General features: G+C 31.9%; 1 protein-coding gene across 4 annotated transcripts in view; it reads right to left on the minus strand.

The window, feature by feature from the left end:
* Positions 1 to 2,492: 2,492 nt before the first annotated feature.
* Positions 2,493 to 24,970, minus strand: part of LOC143064089 (uncharacterized) — a 66,851-nt gene continuing 44,373 nt past the window's right edge. For 3 of the 4 annotated variants that reach the window (XM_076236640.1, XM_076236642.1, XM_076236639.1), the window contains 4 exons: positions 23,375 to 23,542; positions 13,505 to 13,522; positions 3,285 to 3,424; positions 2,493 to 2,856 (listed from right to left, as the gene is read on the minus strand). In XM_076236640.1, coding sequence (XP_076092755.1) covers positions 2,830 to 2,856; positions 3,285 to 3,424; positions 13,505 to 13,522; positions 23,375 to 23,542 — 353 coding nt within the window. In that variant the 3' untranslated portion in view covers positions 2,493 to 2,829. The remainder of the gene's footprint in view (positions 2,857 to 3,284; positions 3,425 to 13,504; positions 13,523 to 23,374; positions 23,543 to 24,970) is intronic. The other variant, XM_076236641.1, reaches the window with a different exon arrangement.

Here is a 24,970-nt window from a genome sequence, read left to right on the forward strand (position 1 = left end):
AGGATCTGCTTTCCCTTCCAAAGCACCTGAGATCACCCCTAATTTTTGGTGGGGTTCGTGTTGCTTAGTACTTAGTTTTCTATTTTGTGTCTTCTGTACTATCGTTTGTCTGTTTGTCTTTTTATTTTAAGCATGAATTTGTCAGTTTTTTTGTCTTATAATGAGAATGTTCAACACATGCAGTTATACATAGATATAGGAAGATGTGGTGTGAGTGCCAATGAGACAACTCTCCATACAAATAACAATTTAAAAAGTAAACATGTACATTATAACTACAGAAAGAAAGCAAATTTGAAGTGTTAAAATTGATTTATACACGTTAATATCGGTCCTGTAATCTATATTTACAAATCTATCATACAAAGAATGAGCAAAATACACAAACATTCTATATCACAGTCTTATATATTGCAAAGCAGTATGTCATTTTTTTTTCATTGAATAAAACATTCACAACATAGATATAAAATTAAACATTTAAATTATCCTGTATATTTTACAAAAAAAAGACATCACTCTTTTAAGTTTAGATTCGTTCAACAGCATAATCATTAATTGTAAACGCATATCTATACCAATAATATGTACAAATACAAGTGGTGTATATAACTAAAATGTATATAATAAACAGTAATTACAATTTTTTTGTAAATAAAACTGTTTCAAACTAAATTTACGTACACATGTCACAAAAATGGTGAGAAAAGTGCTCGTATGGAGCTCATTTGAGCACTGTTTCATGTTCATAATGTACAATGAAATGACATTTAGTTATGAACAACTAACTGTAATGTTCTATTTTTTTCAGTTTGCAGGTTACACGTCAAACATTGTAATACGTAATCTACAACGTTAATTTTCCTGCAAATTTAAAACAGAATAATGAACTTTTACCATAATAGTGTTTTTTTGTATTTCAATTAATGTGATCATGCACGTGCGTAACTTATATCTTACACGCGAAAAAGACCAGGCAGAGGGAGTGTTTGATCACTAAACTCTTTTGTCATAAAAGAGGGACCAAACATACCAGTGAGACAGTCAAACTCATAAATCGACAATTAACAGACAACGCCATGGCTAAAAATGAAAAGGACAAACAGACAAACAATAGTTCACATGAAATAACATAGAAAACTAAAGAATAAACAATATGTACCACACCAAAATCAAGGGGTGATCTCAGGTGCTCCGGAAGGGTAAGCAGATCCTGCGCCACATGTGGCACCCGTCGTGTTGCTTATGAGATAAGAAATCCGGTAAATAGTCTAATTCGGGAAGTCACATTCATGAAAAGGAAGGGGACTGTAGTTACGACGTTTGGAACATATCCGATATCATTTGTGAAACGTTATTCCATAACGGTCAACCAACTCGTGATGGCGTCCGTAAAATTTACGAAGAGATGATTTAAACTTCACCATTTGGAATTCTTGATTTAATAGCCTCCTTGTGAGCAACAACCCTCTATCAAGAAAATCATGATAGGAAATGCAAGCACGGGAATATCGTATCAATTGAGAGATATATACACTGTATGCAGGTGATGCTGGAATGTTGCTACTTAGAAATGGAAAGTTCACAATTGAAAAGCTGAAATCATCTCTTTTGTCGTAAAGTTTTGTTTTCAATCGACCCTCGTTGTCAATTTCTAGATGTAAGTCAAGATATGAGGCCGACTTAACTGTATCTCTTGTATCCTTTATCTCTAGTTCAATAGGATAGATGCATTCGACATAGTCACCAAATTTTGAAGTATTTAGTGGAAGAACATCATCTTTATAGCGGAAAGTAGAGTTAAAGGATATTTCTTACTTCTTATATTTCTTCCTAAGAAGTTCCTGTATGAAAGTCAGCCTCATAATAATAATAAATAAGTCGGCAATAATTCGTTCCCATTGGAATGCCGATAGTCTTTTGAAAAACAGGTCCTCCGTACGTAACAAATATGTTGTCAATCAAGAAATCAAGCATCTTGATAATGTCAGTTTCAGATAACTTTTTGTTTGAATCAGAGTGATTCTTTACAAAGTAGGATTTATCCTTTCCTATGACAAGATACTTGTATCTTCGTTGGCCATTCTTTTTTATGAAACAAAGCAATACCAACTCTTTCAATTTGTCTTTTAAATTGGAATGTGGAATACTTGTATAAAGTGTAGAAAAGTCAAATGTTTTAATACTATTACAAGATGAAAGAGAGTTAGATTGTATGTACTCTAAAAGATCTTTTGAATTTTCAAGTATCCACATGGATACATTATGTATATCCAATGTCATGTGTTTGTCTTTAGTAATGTGTTGTATATCTTACTTTCGTTGTTAACAATGATTGCTAATTCACATATTTGTATCTGTATCATTTCGGAATCGGTAAGGGCCATTCCGTATCCGGTTTGAACATTACTCTCTCTCTCTCTCTCTCTCTCTCTCTCTCTCTCTCTCTCTCTCTCTCTCTCTTTCTCTCTCTCTTTCTCTCTCTCTCTCTCTTTTTGTAAATGCATGTAGTGGACATTATTTATATTGAAATTTAAGCACACATTACTTCATTTATTAGAAGATTAGTATAGTTGGGTAAAGAGTTGTTTTACAAAAAATCAAAGCGTTTATGAAAACAAATTAGTTAAAATAATAGTGCATCGGTGCAAATATTACATAAAGGAAGAGTTAAAATAACAATTGTAAAAAAAATTGATTCAGTGTTTTGATATTTTTGCTCTGATATCAGTTGGATTAATCCTCTTAATCAGCTGCCATGAATGCGCTTTACCATTAGTTGTATCACACACATTGAATTGTATGTAACGTAGTGTCCTAAGATTTTATCTATGTCCATGCTTTATGATGTTTCTTCTGTAAAAAAAAATGGTGAATATGTAAATAAATTGATATTCGTACGTACTAAGTCGGATCTCGTCTTTTTCACAAAACTTTGCAATTTCTCGATAACTTTGCAATAGAAATGCTTTTTCAAAATATAATATATCAAAATAAATTTATGTTAAAAGTAACAGACAAACTGTACTTTTTTGTACTTTTAATGCAAATAAAAGAGATTGGAGTAATGTAAACGTGTTACAAATTGGAACCAACTTTATTATATTTTAGAAATTACAGGTTAATTTCGTGATCAATACAAACAGATATGTTTAAGATAATATTTTCTCGTTATTTATTTGTATCAAAACATACGAAACCATACAAATTGAAAAATCAATATCAAAAAATTATCAAACTTCAATCACATTTAAAACATAAATCTTTAAAAAAAATTTACTTACGACCGATGATATGTCATCCGTACTTTTATTTTTCACTTTTTTCAGCGAACTAATTTTTAGTGAGATTAATATGATGAAAATCGTAATTCCGACAGCAGCAGAAATTCCTAAGACAAGACTGATAACTAATGTTTTTAATTCTGAAAGTAAATAAATAATTTAACGTGTTAGTTACTCGTTGATAGATATACATCAATAAAGAATATGTGGTTAAAAGGCAATGACATTTCGCTGATACATATGATGTACTTTTACATCTCGTCATATGCATTGTTTCATTGTAAAATAGTACATTGTTTTTAATTCTTGTTTTTCATTTAATGCTAATGCTTTGTCTATTTATACCTTTTTTGCTTCTTTGTTACATTTTATGGTTTTTATAGCGATAAAGATTATAACATAATGTTCACTGATATACCCCTATTTTTTTACATTGTTGCCTATCATGTCTGTGTGTTTTGTTCACACATAGTTGTCAATATATTAGAATTTGTAAATAATGTTAAAGTATATGTAAGATTACAAGTTGAACTGCTTATTCCAAGCTCGTTTGTAAGACATTGCAAATAATGGCTTTAACGACTATATTATTGGAGGCTTTATCCACTGGAACAACAACATATTTGTCATGTGAAGATGTTTAAGTACAGAGCCACGTCATATGTATCAAAAAAAAAACACCAAAAGGCATACAGACAAAGCACATCAGCTAAATGAAAGACACGGATACAAAATTATTCATAGAACAATAAAACAATGGAATCACCAAAAACATACCAAACAGTAAAAGTAATATATTCATTAAGACAAATAGAAGAATAATATAATACATTTGTACGTAATTGATAATTATATCCAACGCCTCTGCAACTCAGTAATTGTTGTTGTCCATTTGTTTGATGTGTTTAATTATTTGAATTGCCTTTTGATTAGGGACTTTCTGTTTTGAATTTCCCTCGGAGTTCAGTATTTTTGTGATTTTGCCTTTTGTTTCTCGTTCTGCTAGTTATCGTTAACCTGTATGATTGTGGATAATGAATTGCATTCGCTGTTGTGCCCCTTTAACTGATTTGTCCCTTTTTATATAAAATCTTGGCTACAGATGAATAATAGATTTCTTTGGTAAAATTCCTTTAAACCAATTAATTGCATCTCCGTACAGTTTTATATACTAGAATAACTATTTTTAGAAAAATGCAATAGTACTTCGTTTATCCAAAGATCAGATGATGTCAAATTTTTCTTCAGAAACAAACTCTTGTTTTGTTTCATGATTCTTGAATACGAGTTATAAAGGCGATCGTTGATACATGCCAATATGACAATACGCAATAAAACGATAAGACATTTGAATTGTCAGATTATAAAATAATAAAGATATTATAACTTCCTGGTGCTAAGATCACATTATATGGATGTTCCAGACCATATGAGTATTTGGACCGTACGCGTACGGTCCGGACCGTATACGTATACTCGTACGGTCCGACCATACGCGTACGGTCGGACCGTATGAGTATACGCGTACGGTCCAGCTGATGTTTTGGGATCATAATGGTTAAATTTAAACAAATATTTATCAAAATCATTATTTTTAGTTATACAAATTGATTTTATTACATGTATATGGATGAAATGATTAAGCGAACAATTGAAATTAAATATGTGTTTATTTATATATCCGTGATTCCTATTTTGGTACTCAAGGTGACACTGACTTCCACAAAGAACGTCATATTTTTTTTACAGTAACATAATTTGTTCATGCACGTTGCTTTGCATTTTTTTTTGTAAAGTTCTTTAATATTCTAAAACGATTGTCCTCCCACTCTAAGTTTACTTCCGAATACTTCAATTTTAATTAGCATACTTGGCTTCAATATATGAATTACTGACATGCTAAATACAGGAGATTAACAGATCAAATAAACGTGATTTTTAAAAATAGTTATAACATTATTTTGTTTTATTTCAATTACTATTGAACTTTTTACATTAATTTGAGATGTAAGCTATGTTGATCTGTTATATACATTTGTATCTGATAAACGTGACCAACTTCTTAATATTAGTCAGACCGTACGCGTACGGTCCGACCGTATGCGTATTTTGAAAATATACGCATACGGTCCAGACCGTACGCGTACGGTCCAAATACTCATACGGTCCGGAACATGGATAAAGCAATAATTTGTTTGGTCACACTTTTCCTCAAACTGTTTTGTTTCTTATACAACCTTTGTTTAAAGTATTCAGCTTTTTATAGCTTGCTGTTCGATGTGATCCAAGACTCCGTTTTGAAGGCCGTACCTTGACCTATAATGGTTACTTTTATGAATTGTTACTTGGACAGAGAGTTGTCTCTTTGGCACTTATACCACATCTTCCTATATCTATTTAGTGTTCTTGTTGACTATTAACATAGAAAGGCGCTTCGAACGCACGTCCTTCAAAAAGTGGTGTTTACGTTTATTGTATAAACAAGTGTTTATTCAAGACATAAGGTGTGTCATGCTTATCTTAAATGAGAAATTCTGCTATCACGTGAATGTAATATATTTTAAGTTGTGCGAATGCATAAATCATCAAAGTCACTGTTATTTTTATTTTGTTTCTTTACCATATATTCGTCAAACATTATCTAAGAAAACAATAAAACAAATAATATATCATCGAACAAAACGAATTGTACGAGCTTCAGGTTGAGTATGACTATAAAAGAGGAGTGAAAGATACTAGAAGGACAGTCAAACTCATAAATCAAAAATAAACTGACAACGACATGGTTAAAAACAAAAAGGCAACCTGACAGAAAAAGTACAAAATACACAACTTAAAAAACTAAAGACTAATCAACACGAACCCCACCAAAAATTTGGGGTAATCTCATGTGCTCCGGAAGGGTAAGCATATCATTCATCACATGTGGCACCCGTCATGTTGCTCATGTTATTGTAAATAGTCTAATTCGGTAGGTCACAATCGTGGTGAGCATGGAAGTGAATTGTATTTACGACATAAGGAACATATCCGATATCATTTGTGAAACGGTCAACCAACTCGTGATATCGTCGAAAAAAAAAATTACGAAAGGATGACTTCAACTTCACCATTTGAAACTTTTGGTATACTACCTTCCTTGTGAGCAGCAACCCTCTATCAAGTAAAATCATGATAGAAAATACAAGCCCGGGAATATCGTACCAATATGGAGATATACACTCCGTATGCTGGTGCTGTTTGAATGTTGCTACATTGAAATGGAAAGTTCATAATTGGGAAGCTGAAATCATCTCTTTTGTCGTAAATTTTTGTTTTCAACCGACCCTCATTGTCAATTTTTAGATATAAGTCAGAATATGAGGCAGACTTAATTGTATCTGTTGTATCCTTTATCTCTAGTTCGTAGTATAGATACATTCAACATAGTCACCAAATTTTGAAATATCTAGTGACAGAACATCATCTTTATAGCGGAAAGTAAAGTTAAAGGATATTGCTAGCTTCTTATCTTTTTTTTTGTAATGTATATTTTATTATTTTCATATCATTTTCAAATCTCATCTACAAATAAAGATGTACACACAAATTATTCTGCTATAAATCTTAAACATATGGTTTACCATACTTGTTATAAATTATAAAATACATTGTACAAAGTCAAATAACAGAATACAGAATACATCTGCATCGAGCTCTATTTTTTAATAATATTATTAATGTTTGACCATTTTTCTTTTATTCTTTTTGCTTTATTGGTAGAGCACAAACTCATAGAGACCATGTCAACCCTATAATAATAGTTAAGCCATTCAATTGCTTCAGCAACAGATGGGACTGTAAATCTAACTCTACATAAGTAAACATATCTCTTCAATATCAGAATACATGTATTTAGAATATCTTTAAATATGTGATAATTAACACCCAAGATTATACTTGATAAGGTTGGGAGAAAGCTTACATTACATACATCTTCTAACTTTTGAAAAAAATTAAGCCAGAATGTTCGAACGTATCTACATTCAAAAAAGAGGTGTATGTATGTTTCTTTAGTTTCTGTACAAAAAGTGCACAGTTCTGTTTCACTATATTTACACTTCATAAGTAAAATATTTGTTCCTAGAATTCTATGGAGTAATCTGTATTGAAATGCCCTTAATGTGGGATCTTCAGTTATAAGTAAAGGAAGACTAAAAAAATAATTCCATTCTTCGGCCACAATATCTATTCCCAATTTTATTTTCCATTTCTCTTGTATGCGTGATGGGGTTTCCTTTATTTTCTCTAGAAAAAATTTATACAAATGTTTTGATACTTTATCAACTGTTTTTATGGCGGTAACAATTTTGTGACTGACAGTATTTAGTTTGATAAATACTTGTGAATGAATTATATTCTTCCATTCCTTTGGAAGAGCCAAGATTAGTCCATAGAACTCTAAGAAAGTTGTTTTTATATTATGATTTCTAATAAATTCATCATAATTGTAAAATTCTCCATTTTCCTTAATGAGATCATTTATGAAAAATACATTATTCTGTATCCACCTTTTATAAAAAACTGTTTTTCCATCAATCATAATATTTTCATTTAAAAACAATGGTTGAGACAAGATATCACTTGGGGCTGTGGTCAGAGGTTCACACAGTGAGGCATATGATGAAATTACATTTTGCCAAAAAGGGTTAAATTCTTTTTTAATTTCATTGAGTGCTGATTTTGATAGATGCCACATATTTTCTCCACCATTCATTTCAAGGTGATCTGCCAATAGAACTTTCCATGAGGAATAATTTGTGGGGTCTAAAACTTTTTTAACCCAGGATAACTTAAGTGATTTTATAAATGATTCAATATGTGGCATTTTTACCCCACCATCCTCGTAATTTGAGATAAGTATATTTCTTTTAATTTTGTCCCCTTTACCATCCCACACAAATCTGTATAGCATAGCTTGTAACTGCTTTAATATATCTGGGGATGGATCTGGTAAAACAGTAAAACATTGAATTAGAATTGGTAGGGCGAGAGTTTTCACAACTACAATTTTCCCATATATAGTAATATTTCTGAATGACCAATCACTTAAAAGATTTTTTACTTTTTGAATTTTTTCTAAATAATTATCAACACATATATCAACTTTTGACAAACAATATTGAATGCCTAGGAGTTTGAAATTTCCTGAATGGTTCCATATTATTGTTTTATTTGTGTTTAGCTCCTCACCACAGCCCCTTTTTGCCCCAATCCATATAACTTGGGTTTTTTCAAAATTAGCCTTCAAACCAGAGCATGAGTAAAACAAGTCTATCTTATTTAGAGCACTGTTGAGAGATTCTTCACTATCATCCAGGATCAAAGTCGAATCATCAGCATACTGACTGAGTAAAAATTCAGAATTTTTAATCTTTATACCATTGATGTTGTTGTCATATTTTATAGATGCACTAAGCAGTTCCAAACATAAAATAAAAAGATAGGGAGACAGCGGATCCCCTTGTCGTACCCCCCTCTCTATTACAAAAAAATCAGATAGATAGCCATTATTTTGAATGCAACTTTTTGAGTTGTAGTAAAGAGTTGTGAACCATTTCACTATTGTGTCACCAAAACCTAGAAATTTCAAGGTTTCGCATATAAAGTTCCACTCAAGAGAGTCGAAAGCTTTTTCAAAGTCCAACAAAACAAGCAAGCCAGGAATATCTTCCTCATCTACTTTTTTCAAGAGGTCATATATAAGTCTTGTACACTCACCAATATATCTGCCTTTCATAAAGCCAGTTTGAGTTTCACTAATCAGGTGATCTAGGACTTTTTTAATTCTATTTGCAATACATGTTGATACTATTTTATAGTCTACATTAAGTAGTGAAATAGGTCGCCAATTTTTTAGAAAATGTTTTGGTTTACCATCTTTGGGTAGACAGGTAATAACACCTTGTGTTTGTGAAATTGATAATTTACCTCCTTGAAATGCTTCTTTGAAAGAACGCAGTAGGAAAGGATTAATGTCGTGCCAAAAAAATTTATAAAACTCAGTTGTAAAACCATCCAGACCGGGAGATTTTCCATTTTTCATATTTTTTAATGCATTATGAATTTCTGAGCTTTTTAGTTCCCCCTCTAAATTAATATTTTGTTCATCAGAGAGAATTTTGATAAATGGGTTTTCCAGAGAAAAGAAATTAGCTCTGTGTGTATTATTTATAATTGTTTTCTTAGATGAATATAGATTTTCATAATATAACTTTTGTTCCGCACGAATTTTTGCTTGATCAGTGATAGTTTCACCATTATCTAGAGTTAATTTTTGAATTACTTTTTCAATATAATTTCTTTTCTCTAGATTACAGAAATATTTTGTACTTCTCTCTCCTTCAATTTGCCATTTTGCTTTTGCTCTCATTATTGCCCCTTTTATTCTAGATTCTCTTAAAGACCTTAACTGAAGTTCAATACGTGTAATTTCTTCCCTTTTATCATTGATATTTTCATTATTGTTCAAATTGTTCAATTGACTTTCTAGTTCTTCTTCTTCCCTACTGCGTTCTTTCTTTTTAAAAGATGAATAAGATATTGTTTTTCCTCGTATCATCAGTTTTAATGTTTCCCAAAACAGTTGGTCTGAAATGGAAAATTCTATTTCTTCCCTATTTTCAGAATCAACTATTTTATATTGATCAATACAATCAGCAATACAAGTTTTAGTATTAGCAATAAATTCTTTGTCGTATAATAAAGCATTGTTAAATTTCCACGTCCCTTTGCCTTTTTCATTTGTATTAAATTGAATGGACAGAGATACAGGTGAGTGATCAGACCTATATGCAACACCAATATCACACGAGGTTATCAATGGTTGAAAATCAGATGAGACAAGGAAGTAGTCCAGTCTTGCCTGCTTCTTGTTAGGTCCTCTCCAGGAAAACCTCTTTTTCTCTGGGTATAATTCCCTATAAACATCAACCAAATCTATTTCTGACATCATTTCATTAACCTTTTTTTGGGCTTTAGGATTATTTTTGTGCAAATAGTTTAAAGTATCCATATCATAATTTTGTGGTAAATTCCAATCACCCCCCACTATTACTGAAGTATTACCAAAATTTTCAATATCTCTTTGGAGTATTTCATAAAAAACTGGTTTGTCCTCGTTGGGTCCATATACTACTGCTATTGTCATTCTATGATTGAAAATTTTTATATCTAGAATTGCATAGTTCCCGTCTTGATCCACTTTCTGTCCAAAGATTTCAAAAGAAAAAGTGCTTCTAAATAAGATAGCCACGCCCCTACTGCTCGTGGTATGCGACCCAAATATTATTTTATACCCCCATTCTGCTTGCCAATACTTTTCAAGTTCTTTTTTACAGTGAGTATCTACCAAGAAAACCATATCATAGTTTTCTCTACATTTACTAAATATATCTCTTCTTTTAATTTTATCAGAAGACAGGCCTCTACAATTTATGCAACCAATTTTCAAACTACCCATATTTTATATCACTTACAATTGTAACGGATGAATGATCTAAAATTATACAGTCAATAAACATATTCAGAGCAATACAAAAAAATGAAGTACAAATAAATAGAGAGAAATGAAAGTGACATAAAAATGCTTTTTTCCAACCATTTAAACAATAACTACCAAAAAGCTCCCGTTTCATGGTATTGCAGCAAATACAATTTAAATCAAATAAATTAAGTAACTAAGATACAGTGGGTTTCCTTCTTCCCCAGCCATTTATGTAAACAAAATATAGTGTTGTCTAAATCTTTTTTATTATTATTATTTTTTTTTTTTTTTTGGCTCTTTTCTTCATGCCTCTAAAAGAACAGTTTTTTAACCTTAAATATGGTGTAAAATCTATTTCCCAGTTAATTTTAATAGTGTTTGATTAAGGTTCGGAAGTTTGAATGAAGTATTTGTTATTTTTGACAGGGGTGCCCCCTTTTTTGGTGGAAAGCAGATAACTATTTGTTTGTAACTTGTCTCTCAGGTAGACATGTTTTTTTTTTAAAGATACTAGGGTTTTATAAATATTCTTTAGTGACATGTAACTTATATGTAGGGCTCTTTGAAATAGAGAAAAAGTGCAACATGTGGTGATATGTATCTTGACATGTGGATTTTATGATCTACCGCCGGTGACCACGCTTAAAACTTATAAAACTATTTTCACCAATAGGACAAGTTCAAACATGTTACGTAACTGGATTACCTTTTGCCTAATTACTCTCAAAAGGCACATATTGTGTATTTATTTAGTTTAGAGTAGGCAATATTACTGTAATGAATCTATTAGTGTTTATGTCTGATTAGCTTGCACGAGTCAAAACATCCGGTTTTGTTTGCGCATGTCTACCTGGGATACCTAATATGCAAATTAGCCATGTGCAGATTGACCGGGACACTCAATTAACAACATAGAAAAAAAACCCGAATTTAGAGAGAGTTTCAAAATACACAATGGCAAAAAAACATCAAAAAACAAAGTTATAACATACAATAATACTAAAAAGATATACTATGAGTGTTCAAATGAGTTTTTGTTACAATTCTTGGTTTAATTCAGTTAAAAGTTGTCATTGGTTTTTTTTCACGAGTAGGTAAGCTAAAAAGTCTATGATGATCTCTTTTTTTTCAGCATAACAAACGGATAATCTTTAATTCCGGTAACATGGCGATTGCATGAAGTGGTGTTTTTCTACTCTCCGCCGTTTTTATTGAAAACACAGTTAATAAGTTATGTGAGTTATGAGCTAGGTCTTAAAATAAAAACAATAGATGATCCAGAAACAACTCTGTCTGTTTTAATGACATTTATCTGATAAAAACTCTTTAATTGCCACAAACATTACAGTTATAAGATCATTCGAGTGGACCGAATTCCAGTACTCGTGTAAACAGAGGCCACTGGTCGGAATAGAAACCAATACCTGAAATACATTTTGACGGTATTATACTGAAACAGCTGATACAATGGACCCCAGGGAACAAGAAAGGTATGAGACACTAAAACAAATGTACGAATCAAAGTCTGTGTCCGAATGTTTTGCAAGTTTGCACCTTAAATTAGAGGGGGATGTTGAAACTCTGAGAACGGAGGTCAAGGTACTAAGGGACAATGTAGAAAACCTTGAATCTCACGCTAAACTCATGGAGGATAGTATAAAAGATGTCCATAACACACTCCTCCCTGATATTGAAGAAAAAATATCAACAGAAGAAAAGGAACGTCTAAAGCTGGAGTATTGGGGCCGAAAATGGAACCTGGTTATAAGTGGCGTGAGGGGATCCCCCTTGACCGAGATGCCTAAAGCGACTGATGTTTATGTCCGGGCCTTCTTTGAAAAAACTCTAGAGATACCAAAGGAGCGCATAGAAAAAATGCTATTCCAGGCCGTGCATAGGCTACCAGGAAAAGAGAGCGACAAGGAGAAGAGAAAGATCATTGTACGGTTTAATAGCCTAATAGATCGAGATGATGTTCTGGCTGCAGGAATGAAATTAAAACGTGGAAGTGGTTACAGTGTCGTTCCCGATGTGCCGCCGTCTGTTGCAAAACTTAGATTTAACCTTCTGAATGAAAGACGTGCACTGTCCTCATCTGAACAGAGGAACGTCCATCTAGTGTACATTAAAGCTAGCTTCTTATCTTCCTTTCTTAGAAGTTCCTGTATGAATGCAGCCTCATGATAATAAAGAAACAAGTCGGCAAGAAGAGGGACACAATCGGTTTCCATTGGAATGCCGACATTCTGTTGAAAAACACGTCCTCCAAACGTAGCAAATATGTTGTCATTCAAGAAATTAAGCATCCTGATAATCTCAATTTCAGAGAATTGTTTGTTTAATCAGAGTGATTCTTTACAAAGTAGATAAAGGCAACAGTAGTATACCACTGTTCAAACTCATAAATCCATGGACAAAAAACAAACTAAAACTGACGGAAACGCATAAATATAAGAGGAGAACAACGACACAACACTACAATGTAACTAACACACACAGAAACGGACCAAGCATCAGACAAAATCCCACGAGAATAACAAATATAACATCAAAACCAAATACATGATTTATCCTTCCCGAAGACAAGATACTTGTATCTACGTCCGTCGTTCTTTTTTATTAAACAAAGCAAATACCAACTCTTTCAATTTGTCTTTTATATCACGCCACCTCTAGAATATATAAAGTGACATACCTGGCCTTAATGTAGAACCTGGAAACGAAAAACATCACAATCAAACTTTCAATTATTATCTTATTTAAAAGAGGATGCACTTGTAACATAATAATGTATGGTACATATGAATGGTTCCTGAAATAACCCTTGTTTTTCAAAATATGTGTTTTATTTGTAGAATTTGTAACTGGCTATATTGTAAAATGTTGGACACCTAAAGAACTATGTGGGAAAAGGAATGCTTTAAATACAGCTCCCAAATCAATTTATACAAATTTATGAATTTGAAAATATTACTATTCGCAAGAAAATTATATTATTCTGTTTCTGAATGTAACTATCATCGGTGCATTTGTGAAAATAAATTCATCAATTTTCTACGCATTTTTTAATTCTAATTCTAAAGGGAAAAGAAGATAACTAATACAAATCGAAATTAGTGAGATCAACTACTAACTATTTTGAAATAAGAAAATACGTACAATAATAGAATTGCTTTATTAACCATTGTATAAAATAACGATAAAGACATTATTTTCCGACAAATATGAATAACATATGTGGGAAAATACTTCACATTTGTTGGACGATTTGACGAAAAGAATACCAAAAACATTGAAAAATAAACATTTAATCATCGTGAACCGATGTACATTACCAGTTGCTAAGTTTGCAATAAACTAAGTATTTGAATAATGATAAAACTTGATAATCTGCAGTAAGCGAATGCCTGAAACATTCTAACGTAGAAATTGCTTTCGACATTTTCATTGCAATGGAATAAACACAAAATTCTGCACACCATCCGAAGGAATCTAATATATTAACGTGTTTTTCTTTAATTATTAATTTTTAATTGTAATTAAGGTAGATAAGGTGTCAGCAACTATCATGAATGATGTTATAGCAGAAACAACCGGTCTATATACGTAATGAAATATGCAAAGAGACGAATGAAAAAATAATTCACAAAAATTTGTTATATGTCTGTTTTAGCTCACCTGTCCCGACGGTCCAAGTGAGCTATTCTCATCACTTGGCGTCCGTCATCAGTCGTCCGTCGTCGTCGTCCTTAGCTTTTTACATTTTGAACTTCTTCAAGAGAACCACTAAATGGAATAAAACCAAACATGGCATAAATGTCCCTTATGAAGTGCTGACCAAGTGTTGTTACTTTGTAACTGATCCATCATACAAGATCGCCGCTAGCGGGGGACTTCGTTTTTTCATAGAACCCTATGGAAAATACATACAAATGTCTTTTTTGAGAGAACCACTGAATGGAATAAAACCAAACGTGGCATAAATGTTCCTTATGAGGTGCCAACCAAGTGTTGCTACTTTGTAGTCGATCCATCATCATAGATGGCCGCCAGCGGGGGACTTAGTTTAAAATAGGACCCTATGTGAAATATATCCAAATGTCTTCTTTTAAAAGAACACTGAATGGAATGAAATCAAACATGGTATGATGGTATGAATGTACCTGATGATGTACTGACGAAGTTTTGTTACTTTGTAGCCGATCCAGCATCCAAGATGGCCGCCAGGAGGGGCCTAGTTTAACATAGAACCCCATAAGAAATACATACAAATGTCGTCTTTTAGAGAACCAAAGAACGATATGCAATATTAAACCAAATTTGGCCCCAATCATTTTTTAAGTATCTGTTATGATTCGAATCTATTTTTGTATGATTTCAAAAACCCAAGTAAAGTCAGGTGAGCGACACAGGCTCTTGAGAGTCTCTAGTTTGTTATCATTAAGGTTTCACATATACAGACCTTTTTTTTTATAAACTCTATAAAGAGAGCTGATATATCTTATCTTAACCTATGTATTACTGGTAAATTTTTATGTCAGGAATTTTGTTGCGACAGATTACTTAAATTCGTTAAGAAATTATTCTACAGATATGAATAATTAATTTTGAAGTTAGGTTGTACTTATTTCAAACGGGAAACAACATCCTTATTTTTACGTAGACGTTGTTTACAACAACAGAGCTTGGAATAAATAAAACTACTGGTAAACCTACATATTCTTTAATATCATTTACCAAGGACGAAATTTTACAAAATCATAAATCTGTCCTTCTTTCTTTTGGCATCAACATCAAAGAAAACGAAGAAAATTTACCTTCCTTATACTGGATACCTAAATTACACAAAACTCCATATAAAGAACGATACATAGCTGGTTCTTCAAAATGTTCGACTAAACATCTTTCTAAAGTACTGATTACTATTCTTTCTACAGTTAAAGATGGGCTTCAAAAATATTGTGATGAGATATATTCTACCAGTGGTGTTGACCAGATGTGGATTCTCAAAAATTCGAAAGATCTACTGCTTAATCTTCGATCACAATCTTTGCAATTTGCAGCAAGATAAAGACTTTTGATTTTTCTACGCTATACACTACTATATTTCCCATGCTTAGTTGAAAGATCGACTTCACCATCTCATAAAACAGAGCTTTTTCTATAAAAATGGGAATCGTAGATACAAATTTCTGGTTTTGGGTTACACTAATTCATATTTTGTGAAGAATCACACTGGATCTTCCAGAAAATATATTGAAGATGATATTATCAAAATGTTGGACTTTTTGATCGACAATATATGTGTTGAGTTTGGAGGATTTATATTTCAACAGACAGTCGGTATTCCAATGGGTACTACTTGTGCACCCCTACTGGCCGATTTGTTTTTGTACTCGTATGAAGCAGAATTCATTCAGAACCTTCTAAAAGACAAAAAGAAAAAACACCATGCGAAATTGTTAATTTTACTTTCCGATATATTGATGATGTTCTATCATTGAATAACCCATATTTCAGCCAATACTTACATCTCATATATCCCAGCGAACTTAAAATTAAGGATACTACTGATACTAGAAGGACTGATTCATACCTTGATCTTTTCCTCAATATTGACGCAGATGGACGACTTCACACGAAAATCTATGATAAACGGGACGATTTCAACTTCCCAATTATCAATTTCCCATTTCTCAGCAGTAACATACCTTCTGCCCCTTCGTATGGTGTTTACATATTACAATTGGTATGTTATTCTCGTGCATGTTCACACTATACGGACTTCATATACAGACTGTGCTTCTTACACAGAAACTGCTTCAACAAAGTTATGAGGAGGACAGATTAAAATTGACACTCCGTAAATTTTATGGACACCATCACGAATAAGTTGATCCATACGATGTGTCTTTGACCAAACTAGCTAAGAACATTTTTACCACATGGTAGATTGTGGTTTGTCATTACGTCGTCTAATCTTTTAATTACCGAACGTGACTTATTCCCGATTGTGACTGTTTTGCTGAGTGTGAATTCGCAATACTATAAGACGTGTTACGGTACTTATCTATCCCAAATTCATGTATTTAGTTTGATGTTATATTTGTAATTTTCATCGGATTTTGTCAAATTAGTTGACGTCTTTTCTATTATATTCATGTGTTATGGTAAAGAAAATTAATCACCGCCTTCATTTATTAGTTTTGATTTTGTTCAACGTAATCTGTACGATATTTTATATTTGAAGTTAGATTCAAAACAAACCGGACATATATATAATAAAGTTAATTGCTATTAATTAGTATTGCAATGTGCATTGTGTTTAAATGTAATATCAGTATTTAGTTCTATTATAATCTTAAATCAATCCTATTTCTATCTTATTTTTGAGATATCATTTTTCAAATTTGACGTCATTTTTGTGCTGTTTCAGAAATTCAAATTTCTGCATGACGTAATTTTTTTTGCCTTTTCACCACTTCGTATGTGACGTCATTTTTATGACTTTTTGCGTTGAGGCCTGAATTAAGTCGGGTGTGTCTATTTTCTGTGTTGGTCTTCAATGTATTATATATTTGGGTTTCGTTTTCTGTAATTAGTTAAGACGTCAGTTTTATCATGTAAATCTTTTATATTCATTTGATAAAATTTACTGTTTGCAATAGCATAAATTGTTCTAAATAATAAGGATATTCTTAGCACAAGCAGAAAACCCTAGCCGTATTTTGCAAAACCTTTTTCGACTTTTGATCCTCAGAGCTGTACAACTTTGTACCCTTTTTTTGACTTTTGAACTTTTATATCTGGCCGTCACTGGTAAGTCTTGTGTGGACGAGGCGCGTTTTGACGTAATGCATTTTAAACTTGATGCCTTTTGTTATCTATTATTCATGTGTTTCTTTGCCTAATACGTTCTACTATTTATTTGTATTGTAGTCCTGTATTATTATGTTGTCATTTTAATGTTATATTTAACAATGCCATTAAAGTGCGAGGTTTGGCATGTCACAAAACCAGGTTCAACCAACCATTTTTTTCTTTAAAAATGTCCTCTACCAAGTCAGGAAAATGGCCATTGTTATATCATAGTTTGTGTCTATGTGTGTAACATTTTCACGTTGTGTTTCCGTTGTGTCGTTTGTTTTCTCCTATATTTGAGTGTGAATTCACATTACTATAAGACGTGTCACGGTACTTTTCTATCCCAAATTCATGTATTTGGTTTTGATGTTATATTGGTTATTGTCATCGGATTTTGTCTCATGCTTAGTCCGTTGCTGTGAGAGTTTCATTTTAATATTTTGCGTAGTTCTCCTCTTATATTTAATGCGTTTCTCTCAGTTTTAGTTTGTTACCCCGATTTTGTTATTTGTCCATAGATTTACGAGTTTTAAACAGCGGTATACTACTGTTACCTTTATTTACCATACCCGGAAATTAAGAAGCAATCCTGATGAATTTATCGACCCTTAAAATAAACTTATTCTAAAAAGTTACAAATTCAATACTAGATGCTATTAGATCTTTGTATTAAAAAAATAATAATAAAAAAAAATAATTTTGTTATCAGTCAATTTAAAGCAAAATACATATATGTTTTATACATATGGACTTTATGGATCTACAACCTATCGATACCTGTTTCTTGGCATTGCATTAGATCGTGTTTTCTCTGACTTTTTATGACGGCTTTACACTTTATACATTGGATGTTAGATGTGTATGGATTGATAATTTAGTCTGAGATGCACGATTTTGTGTATTAGTTGTAATTGGCTTCGAAATAGCAGTCAGTTACTGCGAGTACTCTTAGATCTGTACTTATTGTCTTTTTGTTGTTATGGTGCACAAGGACCCGGCCACGTCCACTATGTGATTTGTTCTTGTTACATGTATTTTGATTTGTATTCATCTGATGAATAAAGCCTATATCAACTGATTTATATGGTTCGTTCTTTCGTTGCACTGTAACAAAATTGTCCAAAGAAAGAGGGAGGGCTGGGATTTCGCTAAAAATATTTAACCCCATTGCATTCTGTATGTATGTGCTTGTCTCAATTTAAATCAGAAGCCAGTAATTCAATGGTTATCGTAATTTGCTGTATTAAAACAATCAGGCCATTAGTTTTCTCATTTGAATTGTTTAAATTTGTCTTTCGGGGTCTTTAATAGCTAATTATGCGGTATGGGCTCATTCTTAAAGGCCGTATAATGAGCTATCGTTGTAAATTTCCGAGTCATTTTGTCTCTTGTGAAGTATTGTCTTATTGGCAATCATACCACATCCTCTTTTTTTAATTTATAAATGAATATGAATTTTTTTTTTCTATTTTCGTTTGTGTTTTGTATCAAAATATCCCAATTATCTTCCTATTTGATGAAAGTAAATGATAAAGAGTTATTTTCTTATTTTATTACAAAAAAATACATTCTTTTAGGCCACACCCATTCAATTTCTTGTTCTACGGATTTTGTGGACTCCAAAAATTGGGACGAGCGAGCAATTTGAAAATTTTAATAAAAAAATATTTTGTTTGCAATTTTTTTAGGCGAAGCTTGAAAAGTAAAGGCGAGCGATTATAAATTTTTTTTGTAAACATAAAATAGTAAGTTATGACAATATTAGACTTGATTTATCACTTGTACTTTGGCTTTGCTTTAATTTATGAATTATTTTTCCCTGTTTTCCAAGAAATAATTGAATAATTAAATTTGGTCTATGTTTGTGTGACTGACAATGAGACAATTTTCCATACAACCCCTTAATGTTATAAATATCCCTTTCATTGGAAACATCAAAACGTACAAATCGATGAATTTTCCTTTGACAAGTTTGAATTGATTCACGTCTAATGACGTTGACAGTCTTAATTTCATTTTTTTATTCAGATTTTATTTAGACTTTTTAAGGAAATATGAATTTGTGTCAAAGATATTAAAGTAAAATGATAAATTTTTTAGGAAGAAATATAGAAAATAGCTCCTCTTTACGTCACTGATTTTTTGGTATCTTCTTATAATAAAACAAAGAAAGATAAAATTTACTACTCATTCATTGATTTACGTTATATTCTGAGTTATCTCCGTTTAAAATGCTAAGTTGAAAAAAAAACAGTAAAATAAAACTAAACAACACATATGTTATTTAATTAAAATGAAAAATGCAACAAATAAAATACATATTTCTCCAAAATATTTACCTTTTATTAAAAAATATATTGGCCGGTTCTTTTCTGCATTTTTATCATTTAAGTCATGCACCTTAATCATATTATTTAATTTAATTGCAAAAACATGTTTAATACATCACAATCCTTCTAGTATAGTGGAGAATCTGAGGTTTACCCTTAGCTATTCGTTCCATAACAAAAATTAAAAGATGTTTTTAATGTTTGGGCATTCACGTTCCCTTCATATATATTTTTTTATCATTATTTAAATACTACGTATACGTTTAGGTCATTTGACTTTGGGTTGTCTGCAACTCGTTTGATTCTTATGTTAAACATAAATAAATGTACATCCTTCATTATAAACATTTTCATAGACTAGTCACATATATTTCATACCGGCCATTTACGAGTTTGGTTCATTTTTGTATCATGAATTGCTGTGAAGTGGGGTGAGTGGACATATTCCTCTTGTTCAATGAGCTGAGGTAATGGATCATTAATATCCAGTGCAAGGAATTGTGATAATCCTGTTCCTTCAAATGGTGGTCCTGGTTGTATTTGATCCAATATTGATACAATACCTTGTAACTTAGGCCCATGTCCGGGTTAGATTGAATTTTGAATTACGTCTTGGTAATTTTGATGTGGGATCATATCATTAACGGTAAATAATCATGAACTTTGTTTCCGGTTCGTTTGGCGTTTGTCAAAGTAGTTTACATTTCAATATTGTTAAAAGAGCAGTCAATCTGAGAAATATAGCGGTTTTCGACTTAAAAATAATTTGTCAAAATGTTGTTTCAATCAGGTTTTTTTTAATTAAAAAAATATATGAGTGGCGCGTTTTTTCATCAAGCTACAAGTTGTTCAAAACAGACAGCTTGCATATAGATATCACATAGGGAAAAATGTGAATGAAAATAAATTCAGGTCACACCAATTTAATTCCTTGTTCGACGGACCCGCTCGCACCTATGTTTTTATAAAACAGATTAAAAAAAAAATAATTATATTCCCGCTTCCGGAGATGTAATCATGTCTATTTCCCGCACCGTTTTTTTGTAAATATTATAAAAAGATGAAAATTTGTTTTTAAAATCACAGTCTAACCTGTGTAATATAAATATCTGGGAGAATATTTATTTCAGCATGAAACCAATTTATCCCAAGTGGGAGTGCTTCGATATAAATATATAACAGCGGAAATATCTGTACAGAACAATACATTGGTTTCTTTTCCCCTTACTTATATTACCTATCAAAAAAGGTTCGTTGTCAGAATAAAGTACAAAGAACATCTGAAGGATTTGCCTTAACTGCAATTATATTGTATGCTGGCGAATCAACACTATCCATAGCCGCTGCATGTTTATGCACCTTTCCTGATTGATTCAGGGGCCTGTCATACAGCAGTTATCGTTTGATGATGTGGTTCATTGGTATTTTCCCGTTTGGATTTATAAATTAGATCGTTGGTTTCACTGTTCGAATTGTGTACACTAATAACTTTGGGGTCCTTTATAGCTTGCGGTTTGGTCTGGATCGAAGCCCCATGTAAAAGACCGTACTTTGACCTATGTTGGTTATCATTAGGTTTGGAACAACCCTCCCTCAGTCAAGGGATCATTTTGTTGTTGTAAAAGAAAATAGAAATACCAAGGATTCGAATAGTGCTTCTATACAAAACCTTTGAAAACTTAGAATTGTTTACTTAAATAAAGGAGAAATACATCATATTTTAAACAAGAGGGGTTCACTTATTTTGAATAATATTAGATGTGTTAAGGAATATTACAAAATTCCTGGACATGTTTTGACCATTTAATACCTGATAGATATATAGTTCTTTGAGAAAATATGAGCCCTTTTGTATTAAAAAGTGTTTCTTTTACAAAACATATATTATAACTAAATATGAATCAGTCAGGGAGGTTGCATAAACACTGACAAATACAATATTTTACTGTCAATTTAACCGAAATTATCGGAAAGTGCTGCGTGGATTTCTGTTTTGTTAGGTTAGATTTTTATACTTGATTTGATTCACTTACGCCTTCATGATTCATGGTGTAAAATTGATCTTAATTTCAAAAGGGCAAACTTTCTTCATCTATTAAAGTACCGAATTGAATCAAGCGAGTTAACGCTATACATTTCCTCATCAGGTTTACAGGCGTCGAGTTAAAATTTGTTCAGGACATCATTTAGACGACCATTAATTTAATTTCAAAGTGTTTGTCTTCATTTTTCTTGGAGAGTAAATTAACAGCCATTTTGCATGTTAAGATTATCCTTTCTGTATCTGTATTTAAACTCGTTTTCAAGAATTTTATCCTGCATGCGGACGGCAAACCCTGTGCAATTTTTAATATGGACACCGTCAGCGTAGAAACAATTGTTATATTCCTCGGGGTATTAGGTATCAACGTCCGGGTATATAGGTTAGCAACAACCGGGGCTATAAGATATTTTTAGTGTCAGTCATTATAAAATAAATATCCGAGAAATATAATAAGGATAAAGATTTATCAACACACACCAATCAAAACATTAATAGCAGCAATAAAAATAAATTAGCAAAATGAAATAATAATAATCCCTAATTTCAAATATATGGTTCTACAATATGCAGCAAAATATTCATAGTGATATAAAATGTTAGCATTAGTATAAAGACATAAACATAGTATTTTAAAAATTATAAAAATGATAAAGTATCTAGAATGTTTAATATTCTTTCAAGATTTGTCATGGAATGACTAGATAAAGATAAACCCAAACTTCTGAACTATATCCAAAAAAATGTCATGCATTACAAAGTTTTGCAATTATAGTTTGTTTATTCTTCTTATTACGACTGATTTACAAATACAGAAAACGTTTTATATAATTCTTGTTTTCCTGCTTCGTGTTATAAAGAGGGATAACTCGGATTATCTACCTTTTATAATGAAATGTGAAGTATATTTACCAATCTTGTTTTATAAGAAGATGACGAAAATCAGTCCCGTGACCCCAAATATGTTTTCATTCAATGAAAGCAACTATAAGAGCTGTCTTGCAATTTTATATCTTAAAATTCTATCCTATTAGTTTTCTTTCTTTTACACAATTTTTTCAAAAACTTTGAATAACCTGTAGCTTGATTATAAACATATCCGACATTCATTTGTTGGGTTTTATTTTGAGAAAAAATAAATAATTCAAATAATATTTTGACAACTTGTTGAACAAATCTATTGATATATTTTTGGACCCTCTACAAACCTTAACCAAGACATTATTAAACTGTATAATACCAGGAAAAACCTGCGCTCAAATAACATGTAGTTTTGCATAAAATGAATTTACAAACTTCAAAAACTTATTCACACCTAATGAAATCTTACCTCGACAAGGGTCTACGTTACACTGTACTGTTTCATTACTGGATCCAAAACAATCATCACCACCGTCTGAAGGCGCTGGATTATCGCAAGTTCTTGTTCGTGTAATTATTCCATCCCCACATGTCACTGAACAAGAGGAATTTATCCACATACTCCACTGTCCAGCAACTTATAATATAGAAGTAGATAAAACAGTCTCAAATGGCCGTACTTTAATAATTGTGACTTATTAATGTAAAATGTTTACAATGTAGTTGTAATAACATGAAGGTTGTAAAAATTATTTATCATGAACAAATGTAGGCTACAAATTGCAAAGAACCTCTAAGTCAAATGATCTATTTTCACTTCTACCCTCGTACTCTAAATACAAATTAATCAATTTTGTAAACTAATCGTTACTTCGTACTCCTAACAATAAAGACAATAACAATCAAAACCAAGGAGTAAACAAAGACTCACAAAACCAAAGGACATTTACATCAACAGTTATAAATAATAATTAAGAAACAACACGAACTCCACTAAAATCCGGGAGTGAAATCAGGTGCTCAATTATTATATCTAAATTTACCTGTGTATGTTGAATTATATAAAACGTATTTTACACATATTCACCCCTAGTTTTTGGTGGGGTTCGTGTTGTTTATTCTTTAGTTTTCTATGTTGTGTCGTGTGTACTATTGTTTTTCTGTTTGTCTTTTTCATTTTTAGCCATGGCGTTGTCAGTTTGTTTTAGATTTATGAGTTTGACTGTCCCTTTGGTATCTTTCGTCCCTCTTTTGTTTTAGTAACGCCGTTTTGTCCCAGGTAAAGGTTGTCTTATCGACACCCTTTCTTCGTCTTTTTTATTACTATCTGTAACATCTAGATACCTACGTTTTATTATTGTATTTATAGTGTGTCATAGATCAAACTTATTCGTTACATTTGTGTTTACTTGTTTTTGTTTAGATATCTTTTTGATCGAGGTCGGTCATGTTTTTGCTGTTTTATAGTGTGTCTTTTTATGTTGTAATGTTACTCAACTGTCTCAGGTTAGGTGACAAATTGTGCCTGTTAAAACTCCCCCCCCCCCCTCTTTTTGAATTTTTATGCACCTGTCATAAGTAAGTAGCTTGATGTTTAGTGATTGTCGTGTGTTGGTGTTTCTCGTTTTATATAGGTGAGTCTGTTGCTTTTCCAGTTTGAATCGTTTTACAATTAGTCATTTTGGGGCCCTTATAGCCTTGCTGTTCGGTGTGGAAAAAAATGACCATGATGAAGTCCGGACTTTCAGGAGATGTGGTACATGTATGATTGACGCACAGTTTAAGCATGTATTCAATTTTCCTGTAATAGTTGAGATCTTAGGAGGGATCGATTACATAAATAGGATCCCTACTTTCCACCGCCAAACCTGTCCAAAACGGGGTAATATTTTTACCTCAATACAAATCTGATTAAACTATTGTAATGACGTTTTCGTGTTGTTTATTCTTTAGTTTTCTATGTTGTGTCGTGTGTACTATTGTTTTTCTGTTTGTCTTTTTTATTTTTAGCCATGGCGTTGTCAGTTTGTTTTAGATTTATGAGTTTGACTGTCCCTTTGGTATC

The sequence above is a fragment of the Mytilus galloprovincialis genome, chromosome 2, assembly GCF_965363235.1.
Source record: "Mytilus galloprovincialis chromosome 2, xbMytGall1.hap1.1, whole genome shotgun sequence".
NCBI classification, from domain to species: Eukaryota; Metazoa; Mollusca; class Bivalvia; order Mytilida; family Mytilidae; genus Mytilus; species Mytilus galloprovincialis.